At 58.9% G+C, this 17,665-nt stretch overlaps 6 protein-coding genes across 6 annotated transcripts; 4 read left to right on the forward strand and 2 right to left on the reverse strand.

The window, feature by feature from the left end:
• Window positions 1–281: 281 nt before the first annotated feature.
• Window positions 282–2,003, forward strand: THITE_2114443 (uncharacterized protein). The gene is made up of 4 exons (XM_003652664.1): window positions 282–452; window positions 521–602; window positions 659–1,798; window positions 1,903–2,003. Exons 1-4 carry the CDS (start codon window positions 385–387, stop codon window positions 1,963–1,965), a joined length of 1,353 nt encoding a protein of 450 aa, XP_003652712.1. The 5' UTR covers window positions 282–384; the 3' UTR covers window positions 1,966–2,003.
• A 72-nt stretch (window positions 2,004–2,075) lies between these two features.
• THITE_2066293 (uncharacterized protein) lies at window positions 2,076–5,356 on the reverse strand. The gene is made up of 19 exons (XM_003652665.1): window positions 5,217–5,356; window positions 5,133–5,150; window positions 4,822–4,988; window positions 4,179–4,654; window positions 4,082–4,124; window positions 3,890–4,020; window positions 3,800–3,818; window positions 3,553–3,601; window positions 3,432–3,495; window positions 3,354–3,367; window positions 3,219–3,291; window positions 3,147–3,159; window positions 3,016–3,059; window positions 2,944–2,959; window positions 2,820–2,890; window positions 2,712–2,763; window positions 2,585–2,649; window positions 2,414–2,526; window positions 2,076–2,353 (listed from the first exon to the last, which is right to left on the reverse strand). The coding sequence occupies exons 1-19, from the start codon at window positions 5,282–5,284 to the stop codon at window positions 2,293–2,295; spliced, it is 1,557 nt and encodes a 518-aa protein (XP_003652713.1). The 5' UTR covers window positions 5,285–5,356; the 3' UTR covers window positions 2,076–2,292.
• Window positions 5,357–6,709: 1,353 nt separating this feature from the next.
• THITE_33895 (uncharacterized protein) lies at window positions 6,710–8,732 on the forward strand (the record flags this gene model as incomplete). Its single annotated transcript, XM_003652666.1, has 2 exons — window positions 6,710–6,763; window positions 6,900–8,732. 2 exons carry the CDS (start codon window positions 6,710–6,712, stop codon window positions 8,730–8,732), a joined length of 1,887 nt encoding a protein of 628 aa, XP_003652714.1.
• A 1,788-nt stretch (window positions 8,733–10,520) lies between these two features.
• Window positions 10,521–12,830, forward strand: THITE_2077924 (uncharacterized protein; the record flags this gene model as incomplete). The annotated part of the gene is made up of 1 exon (XM_003652667.1): window positions 10,521–12,830. Exon 1 carries the CDS (start codon window positions 10,560–10,562, stop codon window positions 12,828–12,830), a length of 2,271 nt encoding a protein of 756 aa, XP_003652715.1. The 5' UTR covers window positions 10,521–10,559.
• A 261-nt stretch (window positions 12,831–13,091) lies between these two features.
• On the reverse strand, window positions 13,092–14,665 carry THITE_2077926 (uncharacterized protein; the record flags this gene model as incomplete). Its single annotated transcript, XM_003652668.1, has 2 exons — window positions 14,475–14,665; window positions 13,092–14,424 (listed from the first exon to the last, which is right to left on the reverse strand). Exons 1-2 carry the CDS (start codon window positions 14,588–14,590, stop codon window positions 13,092–13,094), a joined length of 1,449 nt encoding a protein of 482 aa, XP_003652716.1. The 5' UTR covers window positions 14,591–14,665.
• A 940-nt stretch (window positions 14,666–15,605) lies between these two features.
• On the forward strand, window positions 15,606–17,177 carry THITE_2114456 (uncharacterized protein). The gene is made up of 3 exons (XM_003652669.1): window positions 15,606–15,887; window positions 15,944–16,201; window positions 16,274–17,177. Exons 1-3 carry the CDS (start codon window positions 15,805–15,807, stop codon window positions 16,974–16,976), a joined length of 1,044 nt encoding a protein of 347 aa, XP_003652717.1. The 5' UTR covers window positions 15,606–15,804; the 3' UTR covers window positions 16,977–17,177.
• Window positions 17,178–17,665: the final 488 nt, after the last annotated feature.

Consider the following 17,665-nt stretch of genomic DNA (forward strand, 5'->3'; position numbering starts at 1 on the left):
TTTCAAGCAGGCGCAGCTGCAACAGGGCGCCGGACAGACGTTGCGACCGAAAGGAAGAAAAAAGAATCCAGCTTCCCAGACCGTCCCCACGAGCACCCCTGGACGGCACTGCAGTCTCACCACGCCCTCTGATAGACCCCCCAATGTAGTATCCATCTGCTGAGTTCTCACTGCTGGCATGCGATGCGCATTTCTCGTGGCAGAGACCAAGGGAATTCCACCAATTGAGCGAGCAATTCAGTCATCATTGATTGCTTTGTGTTCGGGTCTCCTGGTATCCCCGGCAACGGCCTCACCCACTCGCCCCTTGTCCGGAATCTCGTCTTATCTAGTGTAGGTCAAGAGGCGAACTTGCATTGATCACACGGACAAGAGCAGACAATGATGGATAGTGAAAGCGACTGGCGACGTTCAGTCACTGCTTCAGAACGCTATGACAATATCCAGCGACTGTGAGGCTCTTCGTCGTCGGTCTGACTTGTCACGGTGTGGTACAGAGAGCTGACCTAGTTGCACCCAGCGCCAAGGCGGTAGCAGCGGCGGGGCTCAGTCAGAGTGCTTTCTCTCTTGAGAGCGAGGCCTACAAGAATGCAAACAGCAGGGTCAGCACCGACGTCATCCAAAATTACTTGATCTCCTTCGCTGACACGTTCGCAAGGAAGAGTACGATGCCGCTTGCAGCAGCTTGCCAAGCGTCACAGGGCAAGACTTGCCCCCGCAACCAGAACCCCCAGACACTGATGGGCAGCACTCCTCTCCCGGCATCACCATCGGCCGCTTCCAAAGCTGCCACTACATCGCCAGCGGCGTGACCTCCGCCGTCTACCGCTCGCAAGCCCACGCCCTCAAAGTGATCGTCGAGAGCCACGCGATCGAGCCTCACAATCCACACCGCGAGGCCAAGATCCTCGAGTCCCTCCGCGCCACGGAACCCCCGAACATCATCCCCCTCCTTGAAACCTTCCGCGACCGCGAGCAGCGCTTCGTCCTCGTCTTCCCCTACCAGCCGTTCACCCTCGCCCATCTCCTCTCCCGCCATCACCAAACCACCGCCCACGCGCCTCGCCCCTTCCCCACCGCCCTCACCCAGCCCATCATCACCGCTCTCTTCCGCGCGTTGCACCACCTGCACACGCAGGGCATAATCCACCGCGACGTCAAACCCTCGGCGCTCCTCCTCTCCTCCGCAGAGCCGACGTCCCCGTCCCAAATCGTCCTCTCCGACTTCGGCACGGCCTGGCACCCGACCCTCTCCCCGCCGCACGAGCCGGCGCACCACAAGATCCTCGACGTCGGCACGGGGCCCTACCGCGCCCCCGAAACCCTCTTCGGCAACCGCGCCTACGGGCCGGCGGTCGACCTCTGGGCGGCCGGCACCACGCTGGCCGAGTGTCTGCTCGCTGGCAGCAGCAAAAGCAAGAGCACCACCAACAAACCCCACCGCAGCGCCATCAACGACGAAGATGACGGAGACGACGGCAGCGAGGGCGACGGCGAGAACAGCAGCAGCGACAACACCGCGGGGCGGACGCTATTCGCCTCGCGCGCCGCGCACGAGGACGGCAACCAGCTGGGGCTGATCCTGAGCATCTTCCGGACGCTGGGCACGCCGACGCCGGCGACCTGGCCCGAGGCGGCCGCCTTCCGCACCCCGCCGTTCGAGATGTACCGCGTCTTTCCCGGCCGCGTGGCCACCGAGGGCTGGGAGGGCGTGCTGCCCGGGGCCGGGGCCGAGTGGAGGGAGCTGGTGGCCGGGCTGGTGAGGTACGAGAGCCGAGAGAGGGTTACCGCTGGGGAGGTGAGTGTCCTGTCCTCTCCTTTTTCTTCTGTTGCGGTTTATGAGATGGAAGGAGGGTGTGGGTTGAGTGGAATCAGGGGAAGCTGACTTTATTGGTAATTTAGGCGTTGCAGTTTGCTTGCTTGAAGGGGGAACGCGTTGAGGGCCAGAATGAGGGTGGCCTCTAAGGCTGCGGCTGTGCTGACCGTTGGTGGAGAGAATTCACGGATCGGCGAAAGAAAAATGGCGTTGGAGAAACAGGGCTCATGAAGCAAGCCACTGGATGCAGCACCAAGTCCTTGTCATCATCCAATGTATAAGGAATCTGAAGGGTCTATGTCGGTCTACCACCCGCCCGAAGATCCAATTTTGACCGGCACCGAAACACTCCGTCCCGGAATCTGTCGTCTCTGTGTCGTGCGTAATGAGGAGCGCCGCCCGTCGCCCGCAGTGCATGGTAGAGGTGGCGGGAAACAACACACTACCTCGAATCCCCACTGTTCTATGTGTAGCCATTACTCCAGCTCTATCGTTCCCGGCGGCTTCGAAGTCACATCGTAGACGACACGGCACACTCTGTAGACAGTTGAACATCAGTAACGCTGGCTGCTACCAAGAGGGGCAGTGGCAACGTACCCATGGACCTCGTTGACGATTCTGTTCATGACCCGCTGAAGGAAGTCCCACGGGAAGTTGAACGCCTCGGCCGTCATGAAGTCGGTGGTCGTCACTGCGCGGAGGACGACAATCTGTCGGGGTTAGCAATTCCAGGCGGCTTGATGGAGGTAAGACAGTTGGGGCACATACATATCCGTAGACTCTCTTGTCTCCCATGACGCCCACGGCGCGGCTGGGGTCGACGGCAGCGTAGGCTGTTTGGGGTACGTCAGCTTTGATTCAGTATTAGCAAACCAGCCTTTTGGACGTTGCAGACCTTGGGAAATCTGGTTGTAGAGACCAGCCTTGCGGATCTCGGAGATGAAGATCTGTGGACTGTTAGCGCGGTAGTCGAGTATCACAGCGACCCGGCCAAATTGCTTACATGATCGGCCTGGCGGGCGATCTCGACCTTCTCAGGGGTCACCTCGCCGAGAATTCGGACGGCAATACCGGCTGCAGAGGAATCAGTTGTGTCATGCTGTATGTAAAGGATAGGTCAATCATACGGCCAGGGAAAGGATGCTGGATCACCGAGTCAGCAACATGCAGGCAGGACGTGCTGGGTGCTTGTGACCAACCCTCATCACAAGTTCTTCCCGAATCTCCAACGCTCGTCCAAGTTCTGTTACGGTTCGTCAGGTAAAAGCGTCTCGCAGAAACTGGGCGATGGCTGCTCGAGCCTTGTTTGAATTGTCGGGGAGTTACCCACCGCGGACCTCATCCTGTACAAGGTCAGTTGTTACCCCAACGGGAAGAAGTTACCAGACTAAGGAAAACAAACCTTGTACAGAGACCTGAGTGGCTCAATGAGCTTCAGGCCCTGCCCGTTCATCATCCGCTCAGGGAGTCCGCCACTTGAAGCAGCGGTCAGTAATCATCTTGGCCCTTCATTGGAGGGGCAGCTGGGGCAACCTACACATTGTGGTGCGTCTAAACAGAACGTCGACCAGTCAGCTCACTTCTCCGCGTTCGGTGGTGTGATCCGCAGACTGACCTTGATTGTGGCGGAAGGGCCCTTGAATGAGAGCGACTCGATCACATCAGGGTAGAGGGTGCCCCTGGACATGTTTAGTGAACATGCCACCCCGAACCGCCACACCCTTGAGCAAGCTTACTGCATGAAGAATTCAATCTTCCCGGCCTTGGTCGGGTCATGAGCGGCAGCTTCCTCGATCTGCGTCGGTTTTCAGCTGTGATTGTCCCTTTCGGTGAGACGCTGGGGGGATGCTTTTCGAAGCGAACTCGCATACCTTGACCGCCTCAGCCTCAAAAAAGTCGATAAACTTGCCACCTACAGGGCAGTTAATCTCAGAGTGACAAAAATCCTGGCAAAAGAAGGGGCGGGAGGCGCTGAGGTCGTACCGATGAACTTGCGCTTTTTCTGGGTGGCTGTCAGTGATGTTCTGTCGCCAAGAACTGGAAGATCGGATCAGACGCTGGAAGTGGGCATACCTCGGGATCCTCAATGCCCTTCAGGCCATCAAGGAACTCCTTTGAGGCATCGACAACGGTAAGGTTGATGCCGAGCGCCTCCGAGAGGTCCTTCTGGACCTGCTCGCACTCATTCAGTCGCATCAGGCCATCTGATTCGATCCCGTTAGCCCAAGTCCAGCTCTAATTTCAGCCGTGCAGCCGATTACGTACTGTTGACAAGTACCGCCCAAAACCGGGAACCAATCGCCTCTTTCTGCATGCCGTCAGTTTCAGCTCCTTCGGGGCGGGCGCATTCCGCGAAACCTACCATCAACTTGGCGGCAACGGTCGAATCGACGCCGCCACTGACGGCGGCCAGCACTTGGCCCTTCTCACCGACAGTGTGGCGAATCTGGGCAACGGCCTCTTCGAGGAACTTCTGCATAGTCCAGTCTTGCTTGCAGCCGCAGATGCCGACGGCAAAGTTCTTGAGGAGCGCGGTCCCGTTCTGCGTGTGTGTAACTTCGGGGTGGAACTGCAGGCCGTAGATTGCCTTGCTTCCGTGGGCGATGGCAGCGTATTCAGAGTTGTCAGAGGTGGCAACGGTGTGGAAGCCCTCGGGAAGCTTGGCCAGCTTGTCGCCATGGCTCATCCAGACGCGCATGGACTCCTCGATTCCGTCGAAGAGGCGGTCAACATGGCCTCCGATGGACCGAGCCCTGAGCGTCGCATGGCCATACTCGCGGTGCGTGCCGGCGATGACGTTCGCTGAGTCAATGCGGTAGGCGAGCTCCTGCATGCCGTCTGTTTGCCCCCTGAAAGTCAGCCGGGCGAGCCAAGTGGCGAGAAGCTGCCCCAGATGATGGGACTACGCACAGCAGATGCCAAGGATTGGCACGTCTAAATTCAAAAAGGTCAGTAACCAGTCGACAGTCGGGATTTCACGAATCAGAAGCCGGAGTGGTACTGACTGAGGTCGAAGACCGCAGGGTCGACATGAGGGGCGCCCTCCTCGTAGACGGAGTAAGGTCCGCCCGAGAGAATGATGCCCTTGGGAGTGAACTTGAGCTCGGAGAGCTTCTGAGTGCACGGCAGCATTTCCGAGAAGACATTGAGTTCACGGAGTCGGCGAGTGATCCTTTGGGTCGGGCGTGGTCAGCGTGCCTCCCTAACTCATGCAATATCAACGCCGGGGCCATGATCCAGATTTGGTGACATCCAGAAAAGTTCGGTCCAGCCCAACAGAGATGCCTTTGATTTTGGAGTTGCTGGTGTAACATACAGATGGGTATACTGAGAGCTATTCCGCAAGTAAGGCTCAGTTAGCGTTGTGAACTTGAGCGGCGCATCTGGATGAAGCTCTCACCCGAAGTCGAGCACCAGAATGGTGTCGAAGGCCTTGTGGGCCATCGCCTCTCCCGGTTCGCCGGCCATTCTGGGCGTCCTGGTTGCTTTTCTTTCTTGATTTGGGTTGACCGGAACACCCAATGCAACAGGGTAAGTATGCTGCTTCAATTGGGGGCCGGGAAAGGTGTGAGTCGTTTGAAAATTTGTGAGCCTATCAATTTTAACCAACTCGTTGTGGCTGCCGGTCAGAAGTGGGTTTCGAGGCTGGACCAGCCTGCGTGCCTGAAATTCGAGGTTTTGACGCCGCTAAATACGAAACCAGATTACCAGACGAAATAGGTGCCTGATGCCCCGCAAAGAACTCTCAAGTTCCAGTCAATTGGGACACTCAAGTGGTGGGAAAAGCAGTGTCACTCAAATTTGCCACTACAACTGCGGAATCATCCGCACACATTGCCGAGTTCCGTCCTCGCCCAAGCGGAGAGCACATGGCAGGAGGGCCGAGGCCCAGCTCCAGGACCGTTTCTCATGGGGCTGGACACGGGCCAACTTGCCACTCTCAACGGAAAAGGGACCAGAAAGGGGGCGTGCGCGTTGCAGGGGGTAATGGAACGGCGGAATTGCACAGCACGCAAGATTGGCTTAGTGCGGTCCATCCGCCGACGCCGCTCGCAGGGATCCCAGCCGATCGGTGGAGGCTCTTCGGGCGAACCACGCTGACGGGACGCGGACAACGGGGCTGATGCCGGCAAGCGAGCACACTTCACTCGTGTACGGATTACATACGCCACATACACGCCAGACAACGCCCCTTGATACGGAATACATACCTGATGCACACAGGAGAAGGGTGCGCCCAGGTGCTTCCAACGAGGTACATGTACATTACATACAGTACGTCGAGCCACTAACTCAGTTTTCGCACACATGCGAGCTTGCTTAGATGTCATGGCTGTGGGAGAGTTAGTTTACCAAGCCAGGTCGTATAACCGGCTGGCCAACCAGCAGTCCCGGAGCCAGGTCCGTAGTTGTCGGCTAACCTCAAAGCCATGCTGCTGTTCTCTTGGCTTTGTCCGCCTGTGGTTGACGGCTGTGGCGCTGTCGATTTTCAGGGCCTCTGCTTAGCTCCCTGAGCGATGAGTGGACCGTCGAACCGTGCTCAGCCGGACAAGCCTTCATCTGGCTTCGCTGCCTTGGACAAAGCATCCGAACCATGCCGCGGGATCTGTCTGGATTTGGCTTGATGCAGCTTAAGTTCGCTTAGGTTACGATCATCAGAATCCGCTGTGGGTTGCAAGGGCGCCGGGCCACCGGAGCTCGCCCGCGCGCTGGGTGGGCCACCGTGCTATCCCATTTGCATGCCTGCCGGCTTTCCAGGCTGGAGACGACCGCTGCTGGTCCGTTGCAATATTTCTTCCCACTTCCCAGTCTCTCCACCCGAGACTCAGACTAGACGGACGGCTTCGGTTGGTGACTAGCGGCATAAGCGAGTGATGCGGAAGCCAGAGCAACATGAAGAACAGGCAGAAGTCGAGAAGCGGTTGCCGGACCTGCAAGCTCAGGCGAGTATGTGCTGTCACCACCCACTCTCCACCCATCCATCCAAACACCGCACGCGGCCCGTGTCAACAAGGCCGGCTGGTGAAGGGAATGGGATCCACTGACCCGGCTTACCACGCAGCTAAGGTGCGATGAGACGAAGCCCGGGTGCCGGAACTGCGCCCAGAAGGGGTTCGAATGTCCCGGCTACCAGCAGCGTCTACAGTGGTCAACAAAACACGAAAGGCCAAAGACAACAACCGCCAGCGGCCCCGCCAATTTCACCCAACTAGTCACCGCTGCGTCCGAGTCCATCGTCGCCCAGTCCGCGAAGCCCGCCGGGCCCGCTAGCCAGGTTGTGCCTTCCACGTCGGCTTCGGTCACGCCATCTGGCAACCTCACTGTCCCCCCCACGGCATCGTCAGCATCCGCTTCGCCGTCCTCCTGTTCGTGCTCTTGCTCGCCCACGCCCTCCTCCTTTCCGTCTCCACTGCCCCAAGACGAAGACTCGATCGCGGCGGTCGAACACCATGCCGCCATGAATCCTCTGGTCCGCAACTCGGAGCCAGCATTGCCCGGAGAGGCTGATCAAGTCGCCGAACCGCCCTTGTCGCAACCAGTGGTAGACATCCCCACTTTTCTCATCGAACATTGGTTCAAGTCAGTCTGCACTTTCTGGTCAGCGCTCGACTCCCCGGCCAATCCCTACCGGCGGCTGACGGCGGAACTCTGGCACACCTCGACTCCGGTGTTTGACGCCCTGCAAGCAATCTCGGCCGCTTCCCTGGTCGAACGTCTCCCGCATGTCATGCAAGAAACGGCCAGGTCCGCGCGACGCAAAGCTGCCGAAGCTATTGGAGAAGAACTCATCGCCTTTTCCACCGGCTCCCGCCCCAAGTTTCCGAGTGAGCTGCTCTTGGCTCTGTTCTGCATGAGCTCCTCCATGTGCTGGATGGACGCCCGCCAGCTTGGCCAGCAGTTCGTGAGGCAAGCACGGGCCGTGCTCAAGTCTTTGGGTGGATGGAACCTTGACGCCGAGACACAGGATCTGCTCGACTTCTTCAACGGCTGCCTAGTCTACGAGGAGATGCTTCGCAGTGTTGTGAGCGATGACGACGTCGACTTCGACAACATGCTGAGTTGGCCGGATCCGGAGATCCAGCGGCCCCTCATGCCTGTGGTTCCGCATGCATGGACTGGTATCTCTTCGGACACCCTGAGACTGTTTGGCAAGGCCATGGCCCTGTGTCGGAGATCCCGGACCCGGTGGAGGCACAACGATGGGACGAGCTACCAGATTCTCCAGCGCGCGATGGAGGATATTGAGATGGCCACGAGAATAGAGAACTTGCTATCGGCTGATGTCCCTCAGCTCGCTGGATCCGACCACCCCCCACAAACGACGAGTCAGCTTCGCGACTTGCAATATGTGACCGAGGCCTACCGTTTGTGCGGTCTTCTCCAGCTCTACCAAACCTTCCCGGATCTAACTACGAAACGAGCACCTGACCTGAAGGATGCGGACGGCTCGGTGGTCTGGCAGACATGGGTGTCTCCGCTAGCGATACAGGTCGCTGACGTTCTCGGCAAGGTCCCATCTGAAAGTTTGAGCCGCATACAGCCACTTCTCTGCCTCTGTGCTGGCAGTGGCCTTAGGTTCGACAGCAAAGTCCCGCTCGGCCGCGGACACCACAATTATCTCCTCAGTTCGGAGCCGGGCACCCCGATCACACCGAGCGCCGGGCCTGTTGAGACGGGTTGCTATCCGCTCAACCCTGGAATATCCGAAACTGCGATCAAAACCTCGCAAGCGCGTCACTTCGTCATGGACAGACTGGATCAACTAGAGCTCATCCTGCCGCCAAAACCCATTGATGTAGCGAAACAGCTTCTGCGCGCCGTGTGGAGTGTGTACGACGATGAGATTGGACTCACTCGCCGGACACACTGGCTTGACGTGATGAGCAACACTGGGCTTCACAGCATATTCGGCTGAAGGCTGCGAAAAGTAGAGGACTTCGACCCTTCCGCCACAGGTCAAGACCTGGAAATTATCGGAATTGTTGTCAGGAGAGGCTGCATTCGTAGACTCGCTTCGACGCTTGCGAGGCTCCCACGCAGGGGCCCCGTACACAGCTGCCCACCTTGCTTCACTCAATCCTGCTTGGGTGCGTGCTGTACCTGGAGCCATAATGTTCATGCTGCCTGGATGCGGTCGTTGGCGCACTGTGGAAGAGCTGCGCTGTCATGTACCCGCCCGCATCGGTGAGCGTGAAATCTCGTCTCCCTGACACTTAAATGGCAGACTAACTTATTGCTCGCCAGAACCTCGACATTAACGTTCCATCGGCTCGCCCGAAGGGCATGATTCAAGCACAACCAAACCATAAGGCTAAAGTTTCCATAGTTCGAGCCCACAGCCTACGCCGGACAGCCGAGGAAATGGGGGCCGCCCGATGGACAATGGGCCTCGTAGTCGGATGGCCGGTCAACGTCGTCGCTGCGCTTTGGATCGCTTTCGAGACGGTTTTTGTTTTCCATGCGGCAGCTTCTTCCCGTTACCGAAGTCAGCATGAACTACGCCGTTGCTGTCTTTGTAGGCTTCATGGCGCTGAGTGCGGCATGGTATGGACTGTTAGTCAGAAGGGCTCACTGTAAACCGCTGATGGCATTTACGCCTCCATAGTGCTGCTTGGATAGGTAGGTAGCTCATTTAAGTAATTGTCAGGAGATGGTCAGGAGCCCGGTGCCGGGCCGAAGCAGAATGGGCGGTCGCAAGAAGGCGGCCACCGAACATGGCAGTCGCTCCTTCCCTCCACTCCAAGGCTGGCTACTCCTTGAGGTTGAGATTACTCTGCTGCCTGGCGGTGGCCGAGAAAGAACCAGGCCTCAATAGGTATCTAGCGAGTTAAATTCCTGGAAAATGTTGACTGCTGTGAATTAGTCCAAGTCGATCGATGCGAGTGAGGCACAGGTGGGGAGTTGCGTGACCCTGTGCAAAGCGAAATGGAGCTCAACTCAGGAGATGACCTGATTTCGTTAAAGGAGTCCCTTCAATGCCACTATTCACCGTCCACCGAAAGCCCGCCCTCGATCGGCAGCGCTGGGGAGTACGCCAGATGCAACGGGCTGACCACCGACTACCTCGTTTTCGACTGGCAGCAGCTGGTTGGCCATGACCCGGCCATCTCGGCCACCGTCGATGACCTCGGGCCTGGAGAGCTCATCGGAAACGACCAACTCCAGGAATGTCTCTTCCGAGCAATTATCCCTATTCCAGAACAATGGCAGATGACCGCTGCCTCGCTACAGATACTCCAGGAGGTCTGCACGCGGCCGAGGGAAGAGGACTTAAGGGGACTTGCCTCGCAGCAGTGCTTCAACGAAACGCTGAAGTGGAAGAACCTGAAATTGGAACCTCCGGCGCTCCGTAGTGACCATGGTACCGACTGTCGCCGCATTGCGCGGCGAGTAAGAGCTTTTCTGCAGCAACCGGTGCCGAATCACGGCCTGCCGCTTCACCCGGTGGATGCATCCAAAGGAGAGGGCCTCGAGTTTCCCGAGACGATGGCCAAGATGGACAAGCAACAAGTGAAGACCATCGAACAGGAGCACCTGGAGGTGACCCGGGACACGCTTATGTATTTGATGCAGAGCCTGAGGTCGGATCTGACGGACGATGACAGGCGGGAATTGGCCGAGAGAACTTCTCCTTACCAAGGGGTAAGTCGGTTATTTTGTTTCCAGAACTGCAGAGAATGCATGCTGCTGACAGGAGGCCTAGATTGGAGCGACGGATCACTTGACGCCGCCATTGAGTCCCATGATCGTGGCCCATTCCGGTTTTTTCGTCCCGGAAGACACTTCTTGCGAACTACCCGAGCCTTCGGACCCCAGCTCACGACTCAGCGACGATATCGAGGCTGCTGAGAGCCACATATTCGAGTCTGACCTCCAGTTCTGGGAGGATGCCGCTGAGGAAGACGGGTCGCCTGAAAGATACGATGACATTGACGTACCTGACATGATTAGGGCGGGAGAATTCCGACCACCGGTCCAAACATCATCTCCGCAGCCAGTTCCTCGGGATCTGAGAGTCGACGTTCCCTTGCTGCCATGCAATGACAACAGCGATAATACACTGGCACGCACGAGAATCCTTGCGCCTGAAGACCTGGCAGAGGCAAAGGAACTGGTGGCCAGTAGCGATACGCTATCCGGGTCAGACGGCCCTACCGGCCAGCTCGTCACCTTCTTTCTAGAAAAGGCAACAAGCGTGATGAGGCGCGCAGAGCAGGAGAAGCTCCAATCCCTTGACGCAACATCCAGGGTGCCCGTTCCGGTGCTTGACTTCTCCGTCCCTGCCCCTGAATGGGACCAACGGCTTTGGGAGCCCAGGGCAATGTTCCGTTGGATCCAGAGGGACATCGACGTCGACTGGAAGGGCCCCAAGTGGCCACACAACCGGGTGGCTGAGCAGAGGATGGTCTGGGCGCCACTGGCCCACATGAAGGAGAAGACGTTGGTTTCGGAGCGAATTGCGGTCGATGATGAGACCCTCAGAGTCTTTCTGCAAAGAAGCCGTGATGAAGAAGTTCTCACCAGCTCGGATTATGTCTACAAGCACCCGGGCTTGGCAATTCTTCGAATGGAGGACGATGAGGAGGAGGAGGACGACGACCTCGCACCGCTCAACCTCTCAACACATACACCGACTGACGTTGCTCAACCTAACAGCTTAGGAAGAACCCCTTCCTTAACTGAGCCTGACCTTGCCTTGCAAGGCAGTTCTCCCGTCATCGCCACCCCGCCAACACAACTTCTGCCGGATTTGCCGTCTCTCCTCAGCGGTAGAAAGACCCTCATCGACAAGGCGCTTGAGACGAGATGGCCGAGCCGAAAGCGAGAGCGGGGGACGGCATCAACCCCCGAGGTCTCAGCAACGGAAATCATCGACTCAGCGCTGATCCCTTCGACCAATGTTTTGCGAGGCTTCATGAGCGAATACACGGATTTCGCGCCGCTGGTGGACAACTTTGTCGAGATGAACTTCCCCAAGAAGCAGAAGCTTACCCACAGCCCCTTCTTCGGCCGAGCCGGCACAACACCAGCCACAGCGCAGCAGAGGGCCGACGAGGCAGCGAAACTGATGCCTCCGCCTCCCAAGCCTATTCCTGCTCTAGCCCCGGACGTCATCCCGCCTCGCATTCCTCCCCGCATCGTTGTGTTCTCCACCGTCTCAAAGCCCCTAACCCAAGCCCTCGAGAAGCTCCTCCCCGACCTCGAACTCATCCCCCGCGCACACGATAGGCACCGACCTCCCGGCTGGCGCCCAGGGATGCGCTCCCCAAACCTGGACGAGGCAGACATCGTTGTCTCGCCAGCGACCGGCATCCTCCTCACGACCATGGTCCAGCTCCGGCAGAGGCCCGTGCCGGGGTGCCAGCCCGGGAACATCGCAGCAGCGCCAACAACAACTCCAATGACAACGATGAGCAGCTTCTGCCAGGTGGTGGCAAACGTTTCGGCCCGGCACGAGCGGCTCGTGGTGCTGGTCTCGGAGGGCAACAAGCACAGCGAGACGGCCAGCCCGCTGTCGCAGTCGGACGCCCGCGCGCTGGCCGAGTTTCAGGGGTTTGCGGCCGGGCTGCGGACCGCGGACGTGCAGGTGGTGTACGTGGCGGGCGGGGTCGAGACGCTGGCGAAGTGGGTGGCGGCTACCATCTGCAGGCATGCGGGGGAGGCGGAGGCTGTTCGGGATCTGCTGCTGCCGGTGGAGACGCTCTGGGAGGTGTTTCTGCGCCGCGCGGGGATGGATGTCTTCGCTGCGCAGGTCGTGCTGGGGAGGTTGAAGATGCCGGAAGATCGGCCGGCGGTAGGCGGAGGGGACGGGCAGGTGTTTGGGCTGCCGCTGTTTGTGATGATGTCCAAGGAGAGGAGGATCGAGTTGTTCGAGGGGGTGTTCGGGGGTAGGAGGATGCTGGAACGCGTGAGCGAGGTAATCGATGAGCCTTGGGGGCAGTGGGCGGTTGACGAGCTCGACTTCGCTCTCGGGACGCAGCCCAGCTTGGAGAAGTTTTACGATGCGCTTTGACAATGGCCGCCATGGCCACGCCATATTTGCAGCATGGCTGTTGCATGTTGGAAACAGTTGCTTCCCCAGGGAAATCGTAGCTCTGGATAACCCAGGCGGGCGGGTGTAGCTGTTAGCGCAGAGAGATACAAGAGACTGGTCGCATGTGCTTGTGGCTTTTAGGTTTGGCAAACTTACGGAGGTTGCAACTAATGTCCATGGTAGTGACGGCAAGACTTCGTGAGACCGTCGCGAAGCTGTTATCGAAGCGCGCTCTCACCTTCATCGGTCATCGGGACTTTCTCTCTCGGTCCGAGCTGGGAGACCAGAGCCCAGACTCCAAACCTTAAGGCTCGTCTCCCGAACCACCACGCGCGGCTTCGAGGTTCTCTGAACCGCTGCGCTACTCTCTGATCCCGATTCATCCGAGCTGTCTGAGCTGTCGGAGCTGCCGGAGCTGTCGGAGCTCTCAGAAGTGTCGACCTCCGGATCCACAATCTCCCACGATCCCGAGCAGGTCGCAACCACCGACCCGCTCATATGCATCGCCGTTGCCCCTACCGCCGAGCCATGGGCCTTCCAGTCCCACGACGGCCGGACACCACCCTCCTGATTGCCAACCCCTTCCCAAACAACCACCCCACCATTCTTTGTCCCCGCCCACACCTCAAACCCGCCTGTCCCCTCAGCCCCAGGGAACACATCGCAGCTCAGCCGCTGGTTTGTCCTCCCATCCCTCCCCTCCAGCCACCCCAGCAACCGATGCGTGCCCCGCAGGTCATACACCAACAGCCCGGTCGCGCCGCGCTCATTCACCACCAAATACCGGCCGCAGGGCGACCACAAAGCCTGCACCACCCCCTTCCCGCCGACCCCGGCCTCCGCCGCCGCGCCGGCAACGCCCCACGTCGCCACGCACTCCCCGCTCCTGGCCAGATCGTACAAGCCCAAGCTCCTCGTCCACGTGCCGGCGGCGAGCAGCCCCCCCCACCCGCCGCCGTCGACGAGAGGCTGCGCGGCCAGCGCGGAGACGGTGCCGCGCATGCCGACGCCGCCGCCCTTGGCGAGGTGCCGGGTGGAGGGGATGGTCGGGATCGAGAGCAGCGGGGCGGGCTGCAGGGCGTCCGGGCGGGAGACGTCGAAGAGGGCGATGCGGTTGGTCGTGCCGGCGACGAAGTGCGTGCCCGGGGCCGGCCAGAGCAGGGAGGCGACGGGCAGGTAGGCTTCGGTCTCGCGCTTGACGAGGTGGAAGGATGCGAGCGGGGGTGGTTGCGGCGGGGGCGGGTCGGGGTTGTCGTCGGACGAGGAGGGGGGTGATGCGGGTGGTGATGTGGGAGATAGAGGTGATGACGCTGAGGATGGTGATGGGGGAAAGGCGTGGTGGAGGTGGATGGGATGGTCAGTGCTGGCGGTGAGCAGGACCTGGGTTGAGGGCTGTTCGAGGGCGAAGTAGGGGCAGGGGGCAATGGCACTTGTCGGCTCGGGCAAGGTGAGCGTGCCGTGGGCGGTGAGATTTACGGGTGACTGACGAGGTTCAAGCAGGGTCTCGGGTAGAACAAAAGCGCAGATGCGGTTCGAGTACGATGAGGTGAAAAGGGTCGTGCCATCAGCGGACCTGTGGGAGTGTGAGCAGCTGGTCATTTCGACATAGGAGACTAAACATACCATTGTACGGTTTTGAAGAACGAGTGCCGGGTGCGGGCCTCATTCCTCCTGGGACGGAGGTGCCCGTCGGGATTGCTGGTGGAGGCGACGAGGTTGACGGAGGGCGGATCCATCATCCAGACCTGATATTCTTCGTTGTGTGGCTATCTGGAAACACAGGCATGGCTTCCTGGTAAACCTGTCCCTTTTTGGTCGCAGGAAGCTGGAGTTCAACAAGCCGACCTCTTGCACCGTTACCATCCGTAAGTTCTGGGCAACAAAGTTCGGGAGGTGTGTGGGGATCAAACAGCTGGCGGGGCCCCACATCCCACGGCTCGGTGGGCCTGCAACCTGCATCCACTTCTTCGTTCACTTGGGAGTAAGGTATTGCAGCTTGCACAAAGTCTGTGGGAGGGGCCTGGAAAAGGGAGGGCACACTACGTCTTAGAGGATTGACCTTTTCCTAACGAATATGGGGCGGAAGTGGAAGAATGTCCCGCCTGCGGTGGAATACGCAGCACGCAGTAATATCGGTCCTTATCTCGGTAGTACCCTGCTCCAGTGCTCAAAGCACCCGTGTCACTGCTAAGCCTGGTAGACACGTCGAAGCTGAACCACTTGAAGTGGAGCCTCGTTACGGCGATAATGATTCCAATGTAGGTATATACAATTACCCACGAGACCGCCATCTGAGCGGAACAGTTGGTGGTAAGCACGCGCAGAGTTGAGGTGCATTACCGTTCAGATAACAACGGCCCCCGGCGGACAGTTGCAAGGTACTGTACCTAAGTTGAGTAAACGGTGCGACTGCTGGGCGCGGTGACGAGGGAGAAGCCCGTCGGTGTGCGGATCTCCCTGAAAGGCGAACGTGTGAATAGAGGTAGATGGATCTTTTTGCTGTGTAGCACCTCATCAGCCTTGCTTCCCAACTTCCAGGTTCGCCTTTTCATGGATCGATGCCCCCACTCGTCACCGTCACATACACTAGTGTAAGGTTAGGTGCCTTAGTGCAGTGGAATCCATCCCGTCCGCGTTGGCGGCCAGGCGGCGCGCTCTCTTGTGTGGGGCGATCCGCTCTGCAGCGCCGGGAAGGACCCACACCCCAATCTGCATCGCGCCTTCCAGTGCCCAACCAGGTAGGTCACCTTATGCCAGACCGGGAACCTGTGCACAGCCATCCTTGCAACTGACAGCGCGATTGTTCAGCCGGACTTCCTCTCTCAACTGCAACCTGGAAGTCGCTCGCGAACTTTTCGACTGCGCAACGGAAGCTTCCACACTTGTTCCATCGCAAAGCACTTCGCCTTCCGCCCGTTTACGCCTTTTCCCTTGTGACTTCAACCAATTCATCATGTTCGAGATGGAAGTTTCGACTGCCGAGGACCGCTGCGAGGAGCTTCGCGATCTGAGCGTTGCTAACCTCATCGTCTCGATGTGCGATTGAATGGAAACATCGCGGGCGCTCTTTGCTTCTGCTGACAGCTTTGCAGCGTTATCCTCATTGGGTTGCTCATCAGCTACCTCCCGCAGCACGTCCGCATCATCAAGCGCCGCACTTCCGAGGGCATTTCGCCCTACTTTGTCCTCCTCGGTACCACTTCCGCGACTTCCGCCTTTGCAAACATCCTCCTTCTCCCCAAGTCCCGCCAGGATGTCGCTTGCTGCAAGGAGCTCGAAGCCTTCCACTGTGTCGCCGGCCTTCTCGGTATTGCCCAGCTTGGCGTCCAGTGGATTTGCTTCACCTTCATGTGAGTACCTTGATGGCTGGCCTGGTTGCTGGATGGCTGTGCGAGCAACTTCCGCTGACTGATTATCCCCAGTTTCGTCCTGTTTCTCGTCTTTTTCCGCTACCATGCTGTCTACGATGCCGAAAATGAAGAGCTGGAGGGAGAATCCCCGAGATGGCAGACCGCGTTGCTGGTGGCGTCGCTCACCTTGCTGCACGGTCTCGCCGTCATCGTCGTGACTGGGATCCTGTCTACCACGGCCAAGGAACACCTCGCCATCTGGGCTAATGTGCTCGGCGTCATGGCGGCCCTTCTCGCCGCTGTGCAGTACATTCCGCAGATCTGGACCACGTATCACCTCAAGCATGTCGGTAGCCTCAGCATTCCGATGATGTGCATCCAGACCCCGGGCGGCTTGGTCTTCGCCGCGAGCTTGTTTGCCCGCCTCGGCTGGGCCGGCTGGAGCTCGTGGGGCATCTTCGTCTTGACGGCTACCATGCAGGGTATCCTCCTGTGTCTGGCCGTCTACTACGAGGTTCAGGCCCACGCTCGCCGCTCCGAGACTCCGAAGTCGCCGTCGCCGATCCTGGGTCGGTCGCATCTGCATGCTAACGGCTTCGATGACGACACACCGGGCCGGTACACGTCGCACCCGGAGATCTACGCGAGCGACCTGTCCGACTTGCAGACAATTCTGGACCGCCAGGAGAGCGATGCCGCCTTTGACACGACCCCGCTGCTGCGGCCTGGCGGCATTGGCGATCCCCACCGCAACTACGATACCAACCGGGGCTAGGTGAACCGGAAGGATATTCCGTATTGAAGCATCAGAGACCGAGACACCTTCTCTCGGCTCTGGATGGCAGTAACATTCAAGCCGAAGGATCGGTCCTCGACTACGTGGCCCTCTGCCTGAAAGGAGGCAATACAGGGATGGCCTTGGGCGGTTATTATGCTGGATTTGATGGGGCCTCGTCTGGCTCCTGCTCAGGCATTGAAACGGGAAACCTTGAGTGAGTACGCTCCCCTTCCCATGCTCAAATGGGTTTGCTCTAAGGGATATTCGCGGCTGATGTTTGTTAGGGCAAACATTGCTTAGCTGGGCGAGACCTGACGCTCGTCTCACTCCAATGCGAATCCTCAAGACATGTAGACGCCTGTCAACATTGACGGCGCGACCGCCTGCCATCGGGAACGCGTGATCCGACGCTGAGTCGCCATCCGCCGGCAAGCTTCTGTCTGTTTCGAGATATTTCTGCTGAGCCGCATCAATACGCTGCCCGATCGCGCTTCTGGTCAGAGCGCGGAGGACAACAAAGCCAGGGTCCGCAACATGCGCTTCCTTGTCCCTCAGGGGCCATGTTCAGGAACCCCCCCGGGTGCCGCATCCGATCTTTCTGGGGAAGCCTGTCCGAGCAGGGCATCCGCTGCAGGGATGCGAAGACGGGGTGTGACTGCATGCCAGTGAAGTGCGACTGCATTGCG

Source organism: Thermothielavioides terrestris, chromosome 2 (assembly GCF_000226115.1).
Source record: "Thermothielavioides terrestris NRRL 8126 chromosome 2, complete sequence".
NCBI classification, from domain to species: Eukaryota; Fungi; Ascomycota; class Sordariomycetes; order Sordariales; family Chaetomiaceae; genus Thermothielavioides; species Thermothielavioides terrestris.